Below are 17,304 nucleotides of genomic sequence, written 5' to 3'. Positions count from 1 at the left end.
ATTGTGTATTCCTTTGCCTTGTTGGCTTTCACCAAATGCATTACCTCACATCTCTCCAGATTGAACTCCATTTGCCACTGTTCCGCCTACCTGACTAGTCCATTGATATCTTCCTGCAACCAACAACTTTCTTCTTCATTATCAACCACATGACTAATTTTTGTATTGTTTGCAAACTTCTTAATCATACCCCTTACATTCAAGTCCAAGCCATTGATATATACCACAAAAAGCACAAACATGAAAAAAAGTGGGAAGGTACATGGTAGAAAAATGAATGATGAAACAAAATAAAATAAAAAGGGGGGACCAGTCATGCTCTGAAATTATTGAACTCAATGTTCAGTCCGGCAGGCTGTTGCGTGTACTGATCCCTGTGGAATCCCACTGGAAACAGCTTCCAAGTCACAAAAACACCCATCAACTATTACCCCCTGCCTGAAACGTTAACTCTGCTTCTCTCTCCACAGGTAATACCAGACCTGCTGAGTATTTCCAGCATTTCTTGTTTTTATTTCAGATTTCCAGCATCTGCAGTATTTTGCTTTTATTTATTACCCTTTGCTTCCTAGCTCTGAGGCAATTATTGATCCAAATTGCCACCTTGCCTTGGACTCCATGTGCTGTTACTTTTGTGACCAATCTACCATGTGAGACCTTATCAAAGCCTTACTAAAATCCATATAGACTACATCAAATGCACTACCCTCATCAATCCTCCTTGGTACCTCCTCAAAAATTCAATCATGTTAGTCACGACCTTCCCTTAACAAATCCGTGCTGAATGTCTTTCTAAATGCAGATTTATTCTGTCCTTCAGAATTTTTTCCAATAACTTTCCCACCATCGAGGTTAGGCTGGCTGGCTTGTAATTACTCAGTCTATCCCCTTCTCCCTTTTTAAACAATGGTACAATGTTAACCGTCCTCCAGTCTTCTGGCACCACACCTGTAGCCAGAGAGGATTGGAAAATGATGGTCAAAGCCTTTGCTATTTCTTCTTTTGCTTCCCTTAACAGCTGAGAGTACATTTCATCCAGGTCTGGGATTTATCCACTTTCAAAGATGTTAAACCCCTTAATACTTCCACGCTCACTATGTTAATTTCATCTCATGATATGCTTGAGTCTCCGGAGTGGGACTTAAACCCACAACCTCTGACTCAAAGGTGAGAATGTCACCACTGAGCAAAGGCTGAATCTTTGTGCATGTATCCAGTGAAAAATTCAAAAGCCATGTATGATAACAACCATCCACATCAAGGAGCCACTCCAGGTATCTGTTGACATAGCAGTTCTGTCATTCGAATTAATACTACTGGAGTGTAGGTGGACTGTGTGTGGTTACACCATATACATTGATGGGCTGACTTCTTGTTGCTTGCCTTTCCTTTCACATGTTCATATATCAATATTGAGTTGCAACACAATGACACTGAAATTTACTAACTTTAGCAAAATAGTAAGTATGATTTTAAAGAGGTGGAATATGGCTAGAAAATACTAATGGACCATTCATCAGTTTTTAGTACTCCTTTAAGTACTCTCACTCCTCCGTAGATGGATTAAAGTAAGGGTGTGAAATCTACAGCTCTAGGGCCACATTTAACTTCCAGCACGGGCATTTCAGTCCCAAAGCTCAGGCAACATAAGCTTATTTGTGCTCATGTTTTTACTTGCTGTTTTGTCCAGATGAATTTGAGCCTGATGCCTGGAGGTTCCAGAAAGAACAGTTTTTAGCACTGGTGTCTTATTTGTGAATACATTCTAAACCAGAACCAAGATTTGTTAGAATCAGCAACTTGAGATCAATGGGAATTAATGGTAATAAAGATTTAACCTTTATAATAAATAGAAAATGCAGCAGATGCTGAAAATCTGAAATAAAAACAAAAAGTGCTGGAAATACTCAGCAGATCTGGCAACATCTGTGGAGAGAGAAGCAGAGTTAATGTTTCAGGTCAGTGACCTTTCATCAAAACTAGCAAAGGTTAGAAATGTAATAGGTTTTAAGCAAATAAAGCGGGGGTGGGGCAAAAGATAACAAAAGGGAAGGTGTTGATAGGACAGAGGGTCACAGAGAATAACTGACCAGGTGGTCATGGAGCAAAGGCAAAGGGTGTGTTAATGGTGTGCTGAAATACAAAGCGTTAGTGCAGAGAGGATGTTAAATGACCAAATAATGAACAGCCCTGACCAAAAATACAAACATTAAAAAAGTGGGAAGGTACATGGTAAAAAAATGAATGATGAAACAAAATAAAATAAAAATTAAAAAAAAAACTAAAAATAAAAAGGGGGGCCAGTCATGCTCTGAAATTATTGAACTCAATGTTCAGTCCAGCAGGCTGTGGCGTGCCTAATTAGTAAATGAGATGCTGTTCCTCAAGCGTTGGTGTTCACTGGAACACTGCAGCAAGCGCAGGACAGTAATGTGGGCATGAAAGCAGGGAAGAACAGCATCTCATTTACCTATTAGGCATGCTACAGCCTGCCGGACTGAACACTGAGTTAATAATTTCAGAGAATGACTGGCCCCACTTTTTTATTTTTAGTTCTATTTTCCTTTTTTATTTTAATTTTATTTTAATTTGTTTCACCATTCATTTTTTTTTGCCATGTACCTGCCCCCTGTTTTTTTTCATGTTTGTGTTTTTGGCCAGGGCTGTTCATTATTCTATCATTTAACACCCTCTCTGCACTAACGCTTTGTCTTTCACCATACCATTAACACACCCTTTGCCTTTGCTCCATGACCATCTGGTCTGTTATTCTCCATGACCCTCTTTCCAATCAACACCTTCCCTTTTGTTATCTTTTGCCCCACTTTCACTTTATTTGCTTAAAACCTATTACATTTCTAACCTTTGCCAGTTCTGATGAAAGGTCACTGACCTAAAACGTTAACTCTGCTTCTCTCTCCATAGGTGCTGCCAGACCTGCTGATATATATGCTGATATATATGGCCCATGAGGCTCCAAGGTACACAGATACATAACCCATGAAGACAATGACTTGGGCATGCCTACTCTAAGGAACATTAGCAAAAAGTTATTAAAAAAAGAGAATTGTGCTTGTTAAGAGTGTGTTAAATTCAATTGGTACAATCATGAAGAAAAATTAAAAAGTGAGTATTTCCGGACCTGGAATTAGTGAGTTTAATAAAGTATTACCACAACAGTCCAAGAGAACGTGGAAGGTGAATGTTCCCAAGGAGTGTAGAGGGTATAACAAACTCATAAAACCACACAGGCAACTGTGCCAGTTAACCACAACAACTTATATTTATATAGTGTCATGAACACAATAAAATGTCCCAAGGCACTCACAGGAACATTATAAAGCAATATTAGACATTGAACCACATCACGCGATATTAGGGCAGATGGCCAAAAGCTAAATCAAAGAAGTAAGTTTTAAAAAGCATCTCAAGGAAAAATGAGAGGTAAAGAATCAGAGAAGTTAGGGGGTGAATTCTGGAGCTCAGGACCTAGGCAGCTGAGGGCATGGCCACCAATGGTGGAACAATTAAAATTGGGAATGCTCAAGAGGCCAGAATTAGATGAGCCCGGATAGCTTGAAGGGTTGTGGAGCTGGAAAAGATTACAGAGTAAGGGAGGGGCGAGGTTATGGACTGATTCGAAAACAAGGATGAGAATTTAAAAATCAAGATGTTGCTTGACTGGGAGCCAATGTAGGTAAGCGAGCACAGGGTTGATAGGTGAACAGGATTTGTTGCAAGTTAGGACACAGGCAGCAGAGATTTGGATCAAGTTTACAGAGGGTAGAATGTAGGAGACCAGCCAGAAGTATCTTGGAATTGTTAAGTCTAGAGATAACAGAAGCATGAATAAAGGTTTTGGCAGCATATGAGCTGAGTCAGGGCCAACATCATGCGATGTTATGAAGGTGGAAATTGGCGGTTACGTAGTCTTGGTGATGCTGCGGATATGTGATCAGAAGCATATCTCAAGGTCAGATATGACACCAAGGTTGCAAACAGTCTGGTTTAGTCTCAGATAGTTGCCAGGGGGAGTTGGTAGGTAGGGAATGGTGGAGGAGTCGAGAATGGTGTAGGAGCGGGAAGAGAAGCCATTGCAAGTGCTACTCTGGCTCCAATTCGATAGATCAGAATGGAACTTGGCAAGTGCAGTCCACCCCCCAGATGACAGTAGAGAGGCATAGGAGGAGGATGGTGAGGTCAACCATATCAAGGGCTGCAGACAGGTGGAGGAGGATGAGGAGGTATAGTCACTACAATTTGTATCATATTTCTATCCAGTGAATGGCTGGGTAGCATTTAGACAATCACTAACAGCTACTGTTACAGTTAAATGCAAAGTTTTCATACCATTATCCCCATCTTGAAGAGGAAATCCATCCAAGTACAATGTTATATTTGGCTCTGGATATGCTTTTCGTGAGATACAAGTAACATTCTGTATCAAACAACAATTGTTTTATTTATGGTTAAAAAGAAAAAATCACACAAACGTACAGTATAGTGATGATTGGCGGTGCTTTGTGTCTGATGAAATTTTGAGATGCATTAGAGATTTTTTACATTTTAGCAGAATAATTTGATGAGTATTTCTTTACCACTGTTCATCTGACAAGTGTATCACTGGGGGTCAGATTTCAATTGTCTTTAGATGATGCCAGTGCCAGATAATATCTCTGATAGGGATCTCTGTTGTCAAATTTATTGTGGTAAAGATTGTGTGCAAAATAATCAACTTTGCACGTAGTTATGACCAATGTTGGAGGAATGCACTATCTTTCTCTAGTTCCACTACCCCACTGGTCACAACATATATTTAAATGTTTTATCTAGTTACCGATACAGCCAATGATATAATTTCTCTCTATTGGTTTCAGAATAAAAATCCGCCAACCAGGTTTCTTTAATAAACAACCAAATTGTTGATTTATTCTATAACAAGACTTATTCAATAAAGTTGTAAACCTTATTAACACAGTTTGAAATATGAAAGTATAAATATCTACCCTTCTAAGGTCTCCTAACACACATGCACACACACACCGGTTAAAGAAAAAAATAAAGAAGATGAAAAAACTGGCTCTGCTGAGATCAACTTTAAACAAAAAAAAATACTTTGGCCAAGTTATTGTCAATTCTTGAAGGCAAATGATAAAATATGGAATGCTCCAGATGGCCCTTTTGGTCTGGGGTCTGGGTCCACGTAGATGGCTGTCACTGGGATCTTTCTGGAGCAGTTCTGTTCAAGAGACATGGAGGATTAGTCTTGCAGGTTTTTTGGGAGAATTACTGCATCAGTGGGTTCAGCTATCACACTGGATTCTCAGAAGATTTTTCAAAATAGGTGGCAAAGGATGAGTTAGATATCTTCTCTCTTAGCAGGCTATTCGCCAACTGAACTCCAAACAATCTCCAAAAACGAAACCAAAACTCCTGACAGCCATAATCCCAGACATTTAATTTCTCTAAGTCCAAACAGTTCCGTAGTCCATAAAGGTCCAGCTGTTTACTTAGCTTCAGACATGTGACTGCCAGTAAATGTTATTAAACAAAGTCCTAAGTGTCATTCCAGTGACCCTTTAAAAAAAAAGTCCAGGCATCTTCCCAGGTATTTTCCATGGTCTTTTAAACACAAGTCCTGAAAAAAATATTAATAATGGAAGCACCTTCATGAAACATTGGTGAATTATTTAATTTTCCTGAAGATCCTGAGTTAGCAAAAGCCACTGCACATTGACAAATAATTCTCACCTGTTAAGTAAGGGTATATAACACTAAAATATTGAAGTGGCTGAGCCATCAACACCAGCAATATTTTCATGTCAATCACCGTTAATTTCCTTTCAATATTGGAAGGCTGCCATGAAATGTCAGATGTAATGTATTGTTCACAATAAAGTGCTTGGTAGTCAAGGTACGGGGCAGTAAGAATGCAGCAACCTTGATGGAAAAGGTTGAGAGGTGGGAGGAATGGGTTAAGAAGAAAGCAACTGCCCAATTGAATTGATCATTTTCCCCTTGATGGTGAGTTGCTGTGGTGTGGACTCTGTGTGTGTGTTTCCTTGTGTGCATCTGTTTCTGTGTGTGCGTGCATATAGAAAAAGTCCTGGATCTTACTGATGTACAAATCTTCCACAGATTTAAAACATAATTCTTGTTATTGCGCACATGCTTCAGCAATAGAGATTAATCACATCAATACAAATTGTGGGAGGACTCTTAAAAAACATGAAAGCAGCAGTTTTTATTAGTGGAAACGATTATAATACTTGCCAAGTGTAGTTTATTCAAAACAAAATAATCCAATTCCTCATGGATTTGTGGAGTTGTTGGTTCAGCTGAAATATGAAAGTTCCAAAATTTATATTTTCAAAAAGATTTGTTGCTACCTTATACATTGTAGAAATAATCTATAATTGCACACAACAAGCATAAATATTTCCATCGGAACAGGCAAACGTCAAGTGTCAATTTATTCTTATTTCCTATAAAAGACACCACTTACAGTATGTTGTGCCTTTGGGTCAGCATTTGGAGGAAGCTGCTTCAGAAAATTATCATCCAGTGGTGTACTTACATTGAACAGCTTGCTAAAGCTGCATTTAAACCACAGTTGCCAGTGCCAGCTTGGCTCAGTGGTGGCAATTTTGCTCTGAGGCAGTAGATTAAGGATTTAAGCCATACTCTGTGATATAAGCCTATCATCTCTCCTATAGGACTGTTGTCAAACCTATGTGATAACTGTTGTCATAGAGTCACTTATGGCAAAGAAAGAAGCCATTCAGCCCATCGAGTCCATGCTGGCTCTCTGCAGAACAATCCAGTCAATCCCACTCCCCCGCTTGATTACCATAGCCCTGCAAGTTTATTTCCTTCAAGTTCCCATCTAATTTCCTTTTGAAATCATTGATTGCCTCCACTTCCACCACCTCTGTGAGCAGTAAGTTCCAGGTCATTACCATTGCCGCATAAAAAAGTTCTTCCTCATATTCCCCCTGCATCTCTTGCCCAAAACCTTGAATCTGTGCCCCGTAGATCTTGTACCGTCAGTCAATGGGAACATTTTTTTCCTTGTCTAACTTATCTTGTTACAATCTTGTACACCTCTATCAAATCTCTCCTCAATCTCCTTTGCTCCAGGGCGAACAACCCGAGCTTTTCCAACCTAACTTTATAATTAAAATCCACCATCCCTGGGACCATTCTGGTAAATCACCTCTTCACCCTCTCAAGGATCCTTACATCCTTCCTAAAGTGTGGTGACCAGAACTGATGCAATGCTGTAGTTTTGGGCCTAACCAGAGCCTTATAAATGTTCAGCATAATTTCCCTGCTTTTATATCCTATGACTCTCTTAATGAAGCCCAAGATCCCATATGCTTTGCCAACTACTTTCTCAATTAATATGTCTTGCCACCTTCAAAGATCAATGCACATGCACCCCTAGGTTCCTCTGACCCTGCAAAGTCTTTAGAATTGCACCATTAAGTATATATTGCCTCAGCCTATCCCTTCTGCCAAAATGCATCACCTCACATTTGCCTGAATTAAATTCCATCTGCATATTCTGCTAGCCTATCTATGCACTGTTGCAGGCTGTTCACATCATCCTCACTGTTTGCCACTCCTCCAAGATTTGCATCATCAGCAACATTTTTAATAATAAACTTTGAGCATTAAGAAATTATCAAGTTAGCAAAGGTCACTGTACTTGACAAATAATTCTCACACGTTAAGAAACAACAGGAAAATATTGAATCTGCTGAACCATCAATCACCTCACTGTTAAGTCCCTTTCAATATTGGAAGTTGTAATGAAATGTCAGATGTAATTTATGTTCAGTTCACAGTACTGAGGGAGTGTTGCACCATTAGGGAGGCCGTGTTTTGGATGTAATGATACACTGAGGACCCGCCTGCCGGCTCAGCTGGATATAAAAGATTTCATTTTTAAAAATTCATTCATGGGATGTGGGCGTCACTGGCTAGGCCAGCATTTATTGTCCATCCCTAATTGCCCTTGAGAAGGTGGTGGTGAGCTGCCTTCTTGAACCGCTGCCGTCCATGTCAGGTAGGTACACCCACAGTGCTGATAGGAAGGGAGTTCCATGATTTTGACCCAGTGACAGTGAAGGAACGGCGATATAGTTCCAAGTCAGGATGGTGTGTGACTTGGATGGGAACTTGCAGGTGGTGATGTTCCCATGCATCTGCTGCTCTTGTCCTTCAAGGTGGTAGAGGTCGCAGGCTTGGAAGCTGCTGTCTAAGGAGCCTTGGTGCGTTGCTGCAGGGCATCTTGTAGATGGTACACATTGCTGCATCGGTGGTGGAGGGAGTGAATGTTTGTAGATGCGGCTGCTCAAGCTCCAGCGGCTGCTTTGAGTGTTGTTGGAGCTGCACCCATCCCGGCAAGTGGAGAGTATTCCATCACACTCCTGACTTGTGCCTTGTAGATAGTGGACAGGCTTTGGGGAGTCAGGAGGTGAATTGCTCGCCGCAGGATTCTGAGCCTCTGACCTGCTCTTGTAGCCATGGTATTTATATGGCTACTCCAGTTCAGTTTCTGGTCAATGGTAGCTCCGAGGATGTTGATAGTGGGGGATTCAGCGATGGTAATGCCATTGAATGTCAAGGGGAGATGGTTAGATTCTCTCTTGTTGGAGATGGTCATTGCCTGGCACTTGTGTGACACAAATGTTACTTGCCACTTATCAGCCCAAGCCTGGATATTGTCCAGGTCTTGCTGCATTTCTACATGGACTGCTTCAATATTTGAGGAGTTGCAAATGGTGCTGAACATTGTGCAATCACCAGCGAACATCCCCACATTGGACCTTATGATTGAAGGAAGGTCATTGATGAAGCAGCTGAAGATGGTTGGGCCTAGGACACTACCCTGAGAAACTCCTGCAATGATGTCCTGGAGCTCAGGCGATTGACCTCCAACAACCACAACCATCTTCCTTTGTGCTAGGTTTGACTCCAACCAGCAGAGAGTTTTCCCCCTGATTTCCATCGACTCCAGTTTTGCTAGGGCTCCTTGATGCCATACTCGGTCAAATGCTGCCTTGATGTCAAGGGCAGTCACTCTCACCTCACCTCTTGAGTTCAGCTCTTTTGTCCATGTTTGAATCAAGGCTGTAATGAGGTCAGGAGCTGAGTGGCCCTGGCGGAACCAAAACTGAGCGTCACTGAGCAGGTTATTGCTAAGCAAGTGCTGCTTGATGGCACTGTTGATGACACCTTCCATGACTTTACTGATGATTGAGAGTAGACTGATGGGGCGGTAATTGGCCGGGTTGGATTGTCCTGCTCTTTGTGTACAGGATATACCTGGGCAATTTTCCACATTGCAGGGTAGATGCCAGTGTTGTAGCTATACTGGAACAGCTTGGCTAGGGATGCGGCAAGTTCTGGAGCACAGGTCTTCAGTAGTATTGCCAGAATATTGTCAGAACCCATAGCCTTTGCAGTATCCAGTGCCTTCATGGCACTGTTCAAGGAAGAGCAGGGAAATTGCCTGGTGTCCTGGCCAATGTTTATCTCTCAACCAATTCCGAAACTTTGATCATGGTCATTATGTAACTGAACTTATCCCTGCCCACACTGAGGGGTAGATTTTCGTCTTCATTGCCTGGCTAGCAATTTGGCAGAGCAGATCATCTGCCCTTTGTGGAACCTGCCCAATTTTTATTCGATTGAAATGAATGCAATGAAAATAGTAGGTGCTCTGACAGGTGATTGATCTGTCCTGCCAAATTACTGCTCAGACAGTCAAGCCAAACATCTACCCTGATGCCTACACATGGACTTTCCAGTGGGACCTGGTAGATAGTAATCAGGATTAATTTTTCCTCTCCTTAACCTGGGCAATAAGGTTAATTGTACTGCCCCTGCCTTTTCCTCCTCCCCCAGCTGTGGTGAGTTTACTCAACAGAGAACAAGAATTGAAGCTGGGGTTTCCTGCTTCATGTGTCTCAGTTGCACAATTGGCAGTGAACTCATCAATTGTGTGATTGAAGCTGTTGGGCAGTGTGTCTTTAATTGCATTGAGAAAGCTGAGTGCTTACAACAGCACAGGAAAATACTTATATTTTTAATTGTTTCATTTCTCAGGATGTGATCTTTTCTGGCAAAAGCGGCATTATTGCTCATCCCTAGTTTGATACAAATGGAAGGTCTGCTGGGTCACTTCAGAGGACAATTAAGAATGTATTGGTAGTAGGGGATAGTATAATGAGGGGGATTGACACTGTTCTGTGCAGCTGAGAGCATGAGTCCAGAAGGCTGTGTTGCCGAGCCGGTGCCAGTGTTCGGGACAGTTGCTCAGGACTGGGCAGGAACTTGGAGTGGGAGGGGGAATATTCAGTTGTTATGGTCCATGTAGGTATTAACAACATAGGTAGGACTAGGAAAGAGGTTCTGCTTAGACAGTATGAGGAATTGACACCAAATTGAAGAGCAGGACCTCAAGGGTAATAATCTCTATATTATTACCTGAGCCACTTGCCAATTGGCAGAGGGCATATAAGATTATTGAAATGAATATGTGGCTCAAAGACTGGTGTGAGAGAAGTGGGTTTTTGTTCGTGGGGCACTGGCACCAGTACTGGAGAAAATGGGGGCTGTACCGTTGGGATGTTCTGCACCTGAACCGTGCTGGGACCAATGTTGTAGCAAACCATATAACTAAGGGAAGACGAGACTGCTTTAAACTAAACAAGGAGTTGAGAGATCAAGCCTGGGTAGATGTAACAAACCAAGGGATAGAGTCAAGGCAGGAGAGCAGAATCGTAATATGGGAAATGAAGGTCAGAGAATGGCAGCAAAGGACAGAGAGAAAACACCTCAGAACATACTAACAGTCAAGACAAGATGTTACAAAGATAACAAAAAGACAAAACTAAAAGCTCTGTATCTGAATGCACATAGCATTCAAAACAAAGTGGACAAACTGATAGCACACATTGAAGTAAATAAATATGATCTGGCAGCCATTATGGAGACGTGGCTGCAGGATGACAAGATTGGGTCCTCAATATTGAGGGGTATATGACATTCAAGAAGAATAGGAAGCTAGGTAAAGGTGAGGGGTAGCACTGTCAATCAAGGATGGCATTGGTGCAATAGTTAGAGATGACCATGGTTCAGGAGACCAGGATGTAGAATCAGTTTAGGTGGAGGTGAGGAATAGTAGGGGAAAGAAGTCACTAGTGGGAGTGGTCTACAGGCTCCCTAAGAGTAACAATAATGTAGAACGAAGTATGCAAGAAGAAATGTTGGGTGCTTGTGATAAAGGGACGGCAATAATCATGGGTGACTTTAATCTACACATAAACTGGAAAAATCAGATTGGCAATAGTAGCCTTGATGAGGAGTTCATAGAATGCTTTTGAGGTAGTTTCTTAGAGCAGCACATTCTGGAACCAACCAGAGAGCAAGTTATATTAGACTTGGTATTGTGTAATGTGACAGGATTAATTAATGACCTCAGAGTAAATACACCTCTTGGTAGCAGCGACCACAATATGATTGAATTTTACATCCAGTTTGAAAGAGAGAAGAGTAAGACTAAGACTAGTATTTTAAACTTAAATAAGGGAGACTATGTGGGCATGAAAACTGAGCTAGCTGAAGTGAACTGGGTTACTAGGCTTGGAGATAGATCAATAGAGAAGCAATGGCAGACATTCAAGGGGATATTTCAGAATACTCAGCATAAGTACATTCCTACAATAAATAAAAAATCTAAGGGGAGGACCCACCATCCATAGTTAACTAAAGAAGTTAAGGAAAGCATTAAACGTATAGAAAAAGCATATAATTGTGCAAAAATGTATGGCAGGTCAGATGATTGGTCAGAATATAAAGAATGGCAGAGAATAACTAAAAGATTAATCAGGAGAAAGAAATTAGAGTATGAGAGAAAGCCAGTTAGAAATGTAAAAATGGATAGCAAGAGTTTCTACAAGTATTTAAAAAGGAAAAGAGTAAGTAAAGTGAGTGTGTGTCCTCCAAAGAGTGAGAATGGGGAGTTAATAGTAGATAATAAGGAAATGGCGGATGAAATGAACAAATACTTTGCTTCTGTCTTCACTATAGAGGATACAAAAAACATTCCGGTAATAGCTGTAAATCAGGAAGTGAAAGGAAGAGAGAAACTTGATGAAATTACAATCATCAGGGAAGCAGTACTGAGCAAACTAATGGAGCTGCGGGCTGACAAGTCACCGGGTCCTGATGGGCTTCATCCTAGTGTCTTAAAAGAAGTGGCTAATGAGGTAGTAGATGCGTCGGTATTAATTTTTCAAAATTCGCTAGATTCTGGAAAGGTTCCATCAGACTGGAAAGTAACAAATATAACCCTGCTATTCAAGAGGCACTGAGAAAAACTTAAGGTAAACGGGAAAAGTCAGCATGACTTTGTGAAAGGGAGATCGTATTTAACCAATTTATTGGAGTTTTTTGAAGGAGTAACATGTGCCGTGGATAAAGGGGAGCTCATTGACATACTATACTTGGATTTGCAGAAGGGATTCGACAGGGTGCCACATAAAAAGTTACTGCACAAAGCAGGAGCTCATGGTGTAGGGGGTAACATATTAGCATGGATCAAAGATTGGCTGGCTGGCAGAAAACAGAGAGTATGCATAAATTGGTCCTTTTCTGATTGGCAGGAGGTGATGAGTGGAGTCCCACAGCGGTCTGTGCTGGGGCCTCAACTTTTTACAATTTATATCAATGACTTAGATGTGGGGAGCGATGGCATGGCAGCTAAATTTGCAGATGACACCAAGATAGGTAGGAAAGTATGTTGTGAAGAAGACATAAGGAAGTTGCAGACCGATATAGATAATTTGAGTGAGTGGACAAAAACTTGGCAGATGGAGTATAATGTGAGAAAATGTGAAGTTGTTCACTTTGTCAGGAATAATAAAAAAGCAGAGTATTATTTAAACAGAGAACAACTGCAGAATTCCAAGGTGCAGAGGGATCTAGGTGTTCTAGTGCATGAATCACAAAACATTAGTTTGCAGGTACAGCAAGTAATAAAGAAGGCTAATGGAATGCTATTCTTTATTATGAGAGGAATTGAAAATAAAAGTAAGGATGTTATGCTTCAGTTATACAGGGCGTTGGTGAGACCACATCTCGAATACTGTGTGCGGTTTTGGTCTCCTTATTTAAGGAAAGATGTAAATGCATTGGAAGTGCTTCAGAGGAGGTTTACTAGATTGATACCTGGGATAAGTGGGTTATCTTATGAGGACAGGTTGGACAGACTGGTCTTGTTTTCACTGGAGTTTAGAATAGTGAGGGGAGATTTGATTGAAGTATATAAGATCCTGAACAGTCTTGACAAAGTGGATGTGGAAAGGATGTTTCCTCTTGTGAGTGAATCCAGAACTAGGGGGCACTGTTTTACAATTGGGAGTCGCCCTTTTAGGACAGAGATGAGGAGAACATTTTTCCTCTCAGAGGGTTATGCAACTTTGGAACTCTCTGCCTCAGAAGGTCGTGGAGGGGGGTCATTAAATATTTTTAAGGCGGAGGTAAATAGATTCTTGTTAGGTAAGGGAATCAAAGGTTATTAGGGGTAGATGGGAGTGTGGAATTCGAGACACAAACTGATTAGCCATGATCTTATTGAATGGTGGAGTAGGCTAGAGGGGCCTACTTCTGCTCCTAATTCGTATGTTTGTAAGATTTAACCATATTGGAGTCACATCTAGGTCAGACTGGGTTTGAACAGTAGGTTACCTTCTCTAATCACATTAGTGAACCAGCCAGTTTTTCTTTTATGACAATCTGACGGCATCATGGTAACTTTTACTGATAGCTGCATTTTTTATATCCAGATTTGTTAAACTAAATTCATATTGCCATGGTAGAATTTCATGTTCTCTGCATTATTAGTCCAGTAACATAACCACCACTCTACCGTTCCCAGTAATTTTTGTTACCGGCATCTTGTCCTGCTCAATGAGAGCACAGGGACAGGAATTGCGCATGAAGGTCAGTGTACCTAATTAGCAGTGCTCCTAGTTTTCCAGTTAATCCTGGAAAATTGTGAGCGCTGAGAATTACCCAGACTGACCTCTACACTCGATTCCATGATGTGCATGCAGAATCATGGAAAATGTCCCTGACGGGCTTTACAATGTCAAGCTAGTCCCAAAACAGCACCATCATCACAAATATGTTTTCTGAATCACTTTCAAACCCTGTAATAGATCACATCCCATTGCAAAAGCTTTAATACAATTCAAACAGTTTATTTTTCAATGGACTTACCAAATACATTGACTTTAGTTGTGATGTTGATCCCTGAGTCATGCGATGTCACCACCTGACATATGAAATCTCCATCATCCACTGCCAGGGAAGAATTGATAGACAAACTATAGTTTGTTCTTAGTTGGATTCTATCTTTATATTGGCTGGAATTATTAATTTCATATCCAAGACCATTTGAATGTATAAGTTTTTCTAAAGTTCCATTGTTGTCCTATTAAAATAAAGAGAACATTTTAAGAGCTAAATCAAATTTGCTATGTTAACTATCAGAAAAATGTTCAACCTTCACTACGGATTCTCTATTTTTCTGTGCAAAATGTATCAGGTGTGTGGCATTCCTGAAAACACTGTGCTCAATACTAATACACCAAACCCCCTCAATAATATTGCATTTCTGGGTCAAGCAACATGCATTATTCCTCTTAACATGCTGTAGTCACCATCATCATTTGAATGAAAATCAAGACACCTGTCCTTTTAAAGACTAATGGCGTGGAGCCACATGATCTTTCCTTTTGCACACATAAGAGGCTTTTAAATGGACAATATTCCCTCTAACCACATCAATATGAGGCAGTCGTTAGACCCAGCACTTAAAATTGGACAGTGGGATCAGTGCTGGTTAAAATAAGCATTTAGAAGAGCAGCGATCTTGTGGGAGTATAAACACCTCATGTTTCCATCTGGCCACACCCCATCCTGGCTTGGCCGTTCATTCATTATCCTAAAATTCCTTAACTAACACCATCAGAGGGGAGGTGGTGGCATAGTGGTATTGTCACTGAACTAATAAACCAGAAACCCAGGGTATTACTCTGGGGACATGGGTTTGAATCCCACCACAGCAGAACGTGGAATTTGCATTCAATTAATCAAAAAATCAGGAATTAAAAAGCTAGTCTAATAATGCCCATGAAACCATTGTCAATTGTTGTAAAAACCCATCTGGTTCACTAATGTCCTTTAGGGAAGGAAATCTGTTGTCCTTACCTGGTCTGGCCTACGTGTGACTCCAGACCCACAGCAGTGTTGTTGACTCTTACATGCCCTCTGAAGTGGCCAAACGAGCCACTCAGTTGTATCTAACCGCTACGAAGTTAATAAAAAGGAATGAAGCCAGACGGGCTACCTGGCAACGACCTAGGCATCAGAAATGACTACAGCAAACCCAGCCCTGCCGACCCTGCAAAGTCCTCCTTACTAACATCTGGGGGCTTGTGCAAAGTTGGGAGAGCTGTCTCACAGACCAGTCAAGCAACAGCCTGACATACTCACAGAATCATACCTTATAGACACTGCAATCACTATCCCACCGGCAGCACAGACCCAGCAGAGGTGGCAGCACAGTGGTACTGAGTAGGAAGGGAGTTGCCCTGGGAGTCCTCAACTTCGACTCCGGACCCCATGAAGTCTCATGGCATCAGGTCAAACATGGGCAAGGAAACCTCCTGCTGATTACCACCTACCACCCTCCCTCAGCTGATGAATCAGTACTCCTTCATGTTGAACACCACTTGGAGGAAGAACTGAGGGTGGCAACGGCGCAGAATGTACTCTGGGTGGGGGACTTCAATGTCCATCACCAGGAGTGGCTCGGTAGCACCACTACTGACTGAGTCCTAAAGGACATATCTGCTAGACTGGGTCTGCGGCAGGTGGTGAGGGAATCAACAAGAGGGAAAAACATACTTGACCTCGTCCTAACCAATCTGCCTGCCGTAGATGCATCTGTCCATGACAGTATTGGCAGGAGTGACCACCGCACAGTCCTTGTGGAGGCGAAGTCAAGCATTCACATTGAGGATACTGTCCATCATGTTGTGTGGCACTATCACCGTGCTAAATGGGATAGATTTCGAACAGACCTAGCAATGCAAAACTGGGCATCCATGAGGCGCTGTGGGACATCGGCAGCAGTAGAATTGTACTCAACCACAATCTGTCACCTCATGGCCTGGCATGCCCCCCATTCCACCATTACCATCAAGCCAGGAGACCAACCATGGTTCAATGAAGAGTGCTTGAGGGCATGCCAGGAGCAACAACAGGCATACCTCAAAATGAGGTGCCAACCTGGTGATGCTACAACAGAGGACTGCTTGCGTGCCAAACTGCGTAAGCAGCATGCGATTGCAGAGCGAAGCAATCCCATAACCAACGGATCAAATCTAAGCTCTAAGGTCCTGCCACATCCAGCTGTGAGTGTTGGTGGACAATTAAACAACTAACTGGAGAAGGTGGCTCCACAAATATCCCCATCCTCAATGATGGGGGAGCCCAGCACAACAGTGCGAAAGTTAAGGCAGAAGCATTTGCAACAATCTTCAGCCAGAAGTACCGAGTTGATGATCCATCTCGGCCTCCTCCTGAAGTCCCCAGATGCCAGACTTCAGCCAATTCGATTTCCTCTGCGTGATATCAAGAAACGACTGAAGGCACTGGATACTGCAACGACTATGGGCCCTGACAATATTCTGGCAATAGTACTGAAGACCTGTGCTCCAGAACTTGCCACACCGCTAGCCAAGCTGTTCCAGTACAGCTGCAACACTGGCATCTACCCTGCAATGTGGAAAATTGCCCAGGTACGTCCTGTACACAAAAATCGGGACAAGTCCAACCCGGCCAATTATCGCCCCATCCGTCTACTCTCAATCATCAGTAAAGTGGTGGAAGGTGCCATCAACAGTGCCATCAAGCGGCACTTGCTTAGCAATAACCTGCTCAGTGACGCTCAGTTTGGGTTCCACCAGGGCCACTCAGCTCCTGACCTCATTACAGCCTTGGTTCAAACATGGACAAAAGAGCTGAACTCAAGAGGTGACGTGAGAGTGACTGTCCTTGACGTCAAAGCAGCATTTGACCAAGTATGGCATCAAGGAGCCCTAGCAAAACTGAAGTCAATGGGAATCAGGGGGGAAACCCTTTGCTGGTTGGAGTCATACCTAGCACAAAGGAAGATGGTTGTTGTTGTTGGAGGTCAATCTTCTGAGTTCCAGGACATCA

The 17,304-nt window shown here is 42.0% G+C and overlaps 1 protein-coding gene across 2 annotated transcripts in view; it reads right to left on the bottom strand.

The window, feature by feature from the left end:
- si:ch1073-15f19.2 (T-cell surface protein tactile) overlaps positions 1-17,304 on the bottom strand; it is a 203,010-nt gene that overhangs the window by 55,843 nt on the left and 129,863 nt on the right. For both annotated transcript variants that reach the window (XM_068032911.1, XM_068032910.1), the window contains exons 4-6: positions 14,296-14,509; positions 6,274-6,338; positions 4,351-4,438 (exon numbers count right to left, since the gene is read on the bottom strand). In XM_068032911.1, coding sequence (XP_067889012.1) covers positions 4,351-4,438; positions 6,274-6,338; positions 14,296-14,509 — 367 coding nt within the window. The remainder of the gene's footprint in view (positions 1-4,350; positions 4,439-6,273; positions 6,339-14,295; positions 14,510-17,304) is intronic.

This window comes from Heterodontus francisci, chromosome 6 (genome assembly GCF_036365525.1).
Source record: "Heterodontus francisci isolate sHetFra1 chromosome 6, sHetFra1.hap1, whole genome shotgun sequence".
Taxonomy (NCBI): domain Eukaryota; kingdom Metazoa; phylum Chordata; class Chondrichthyes; order Heterodontiformes; family Heterodontidae; genus Heterodontus; species Heterodontus francisci.
Note: the sequence above shows the minus strand (reverse complement) of the source record. Positions and strands in the feature narration are given on the sequence as shown.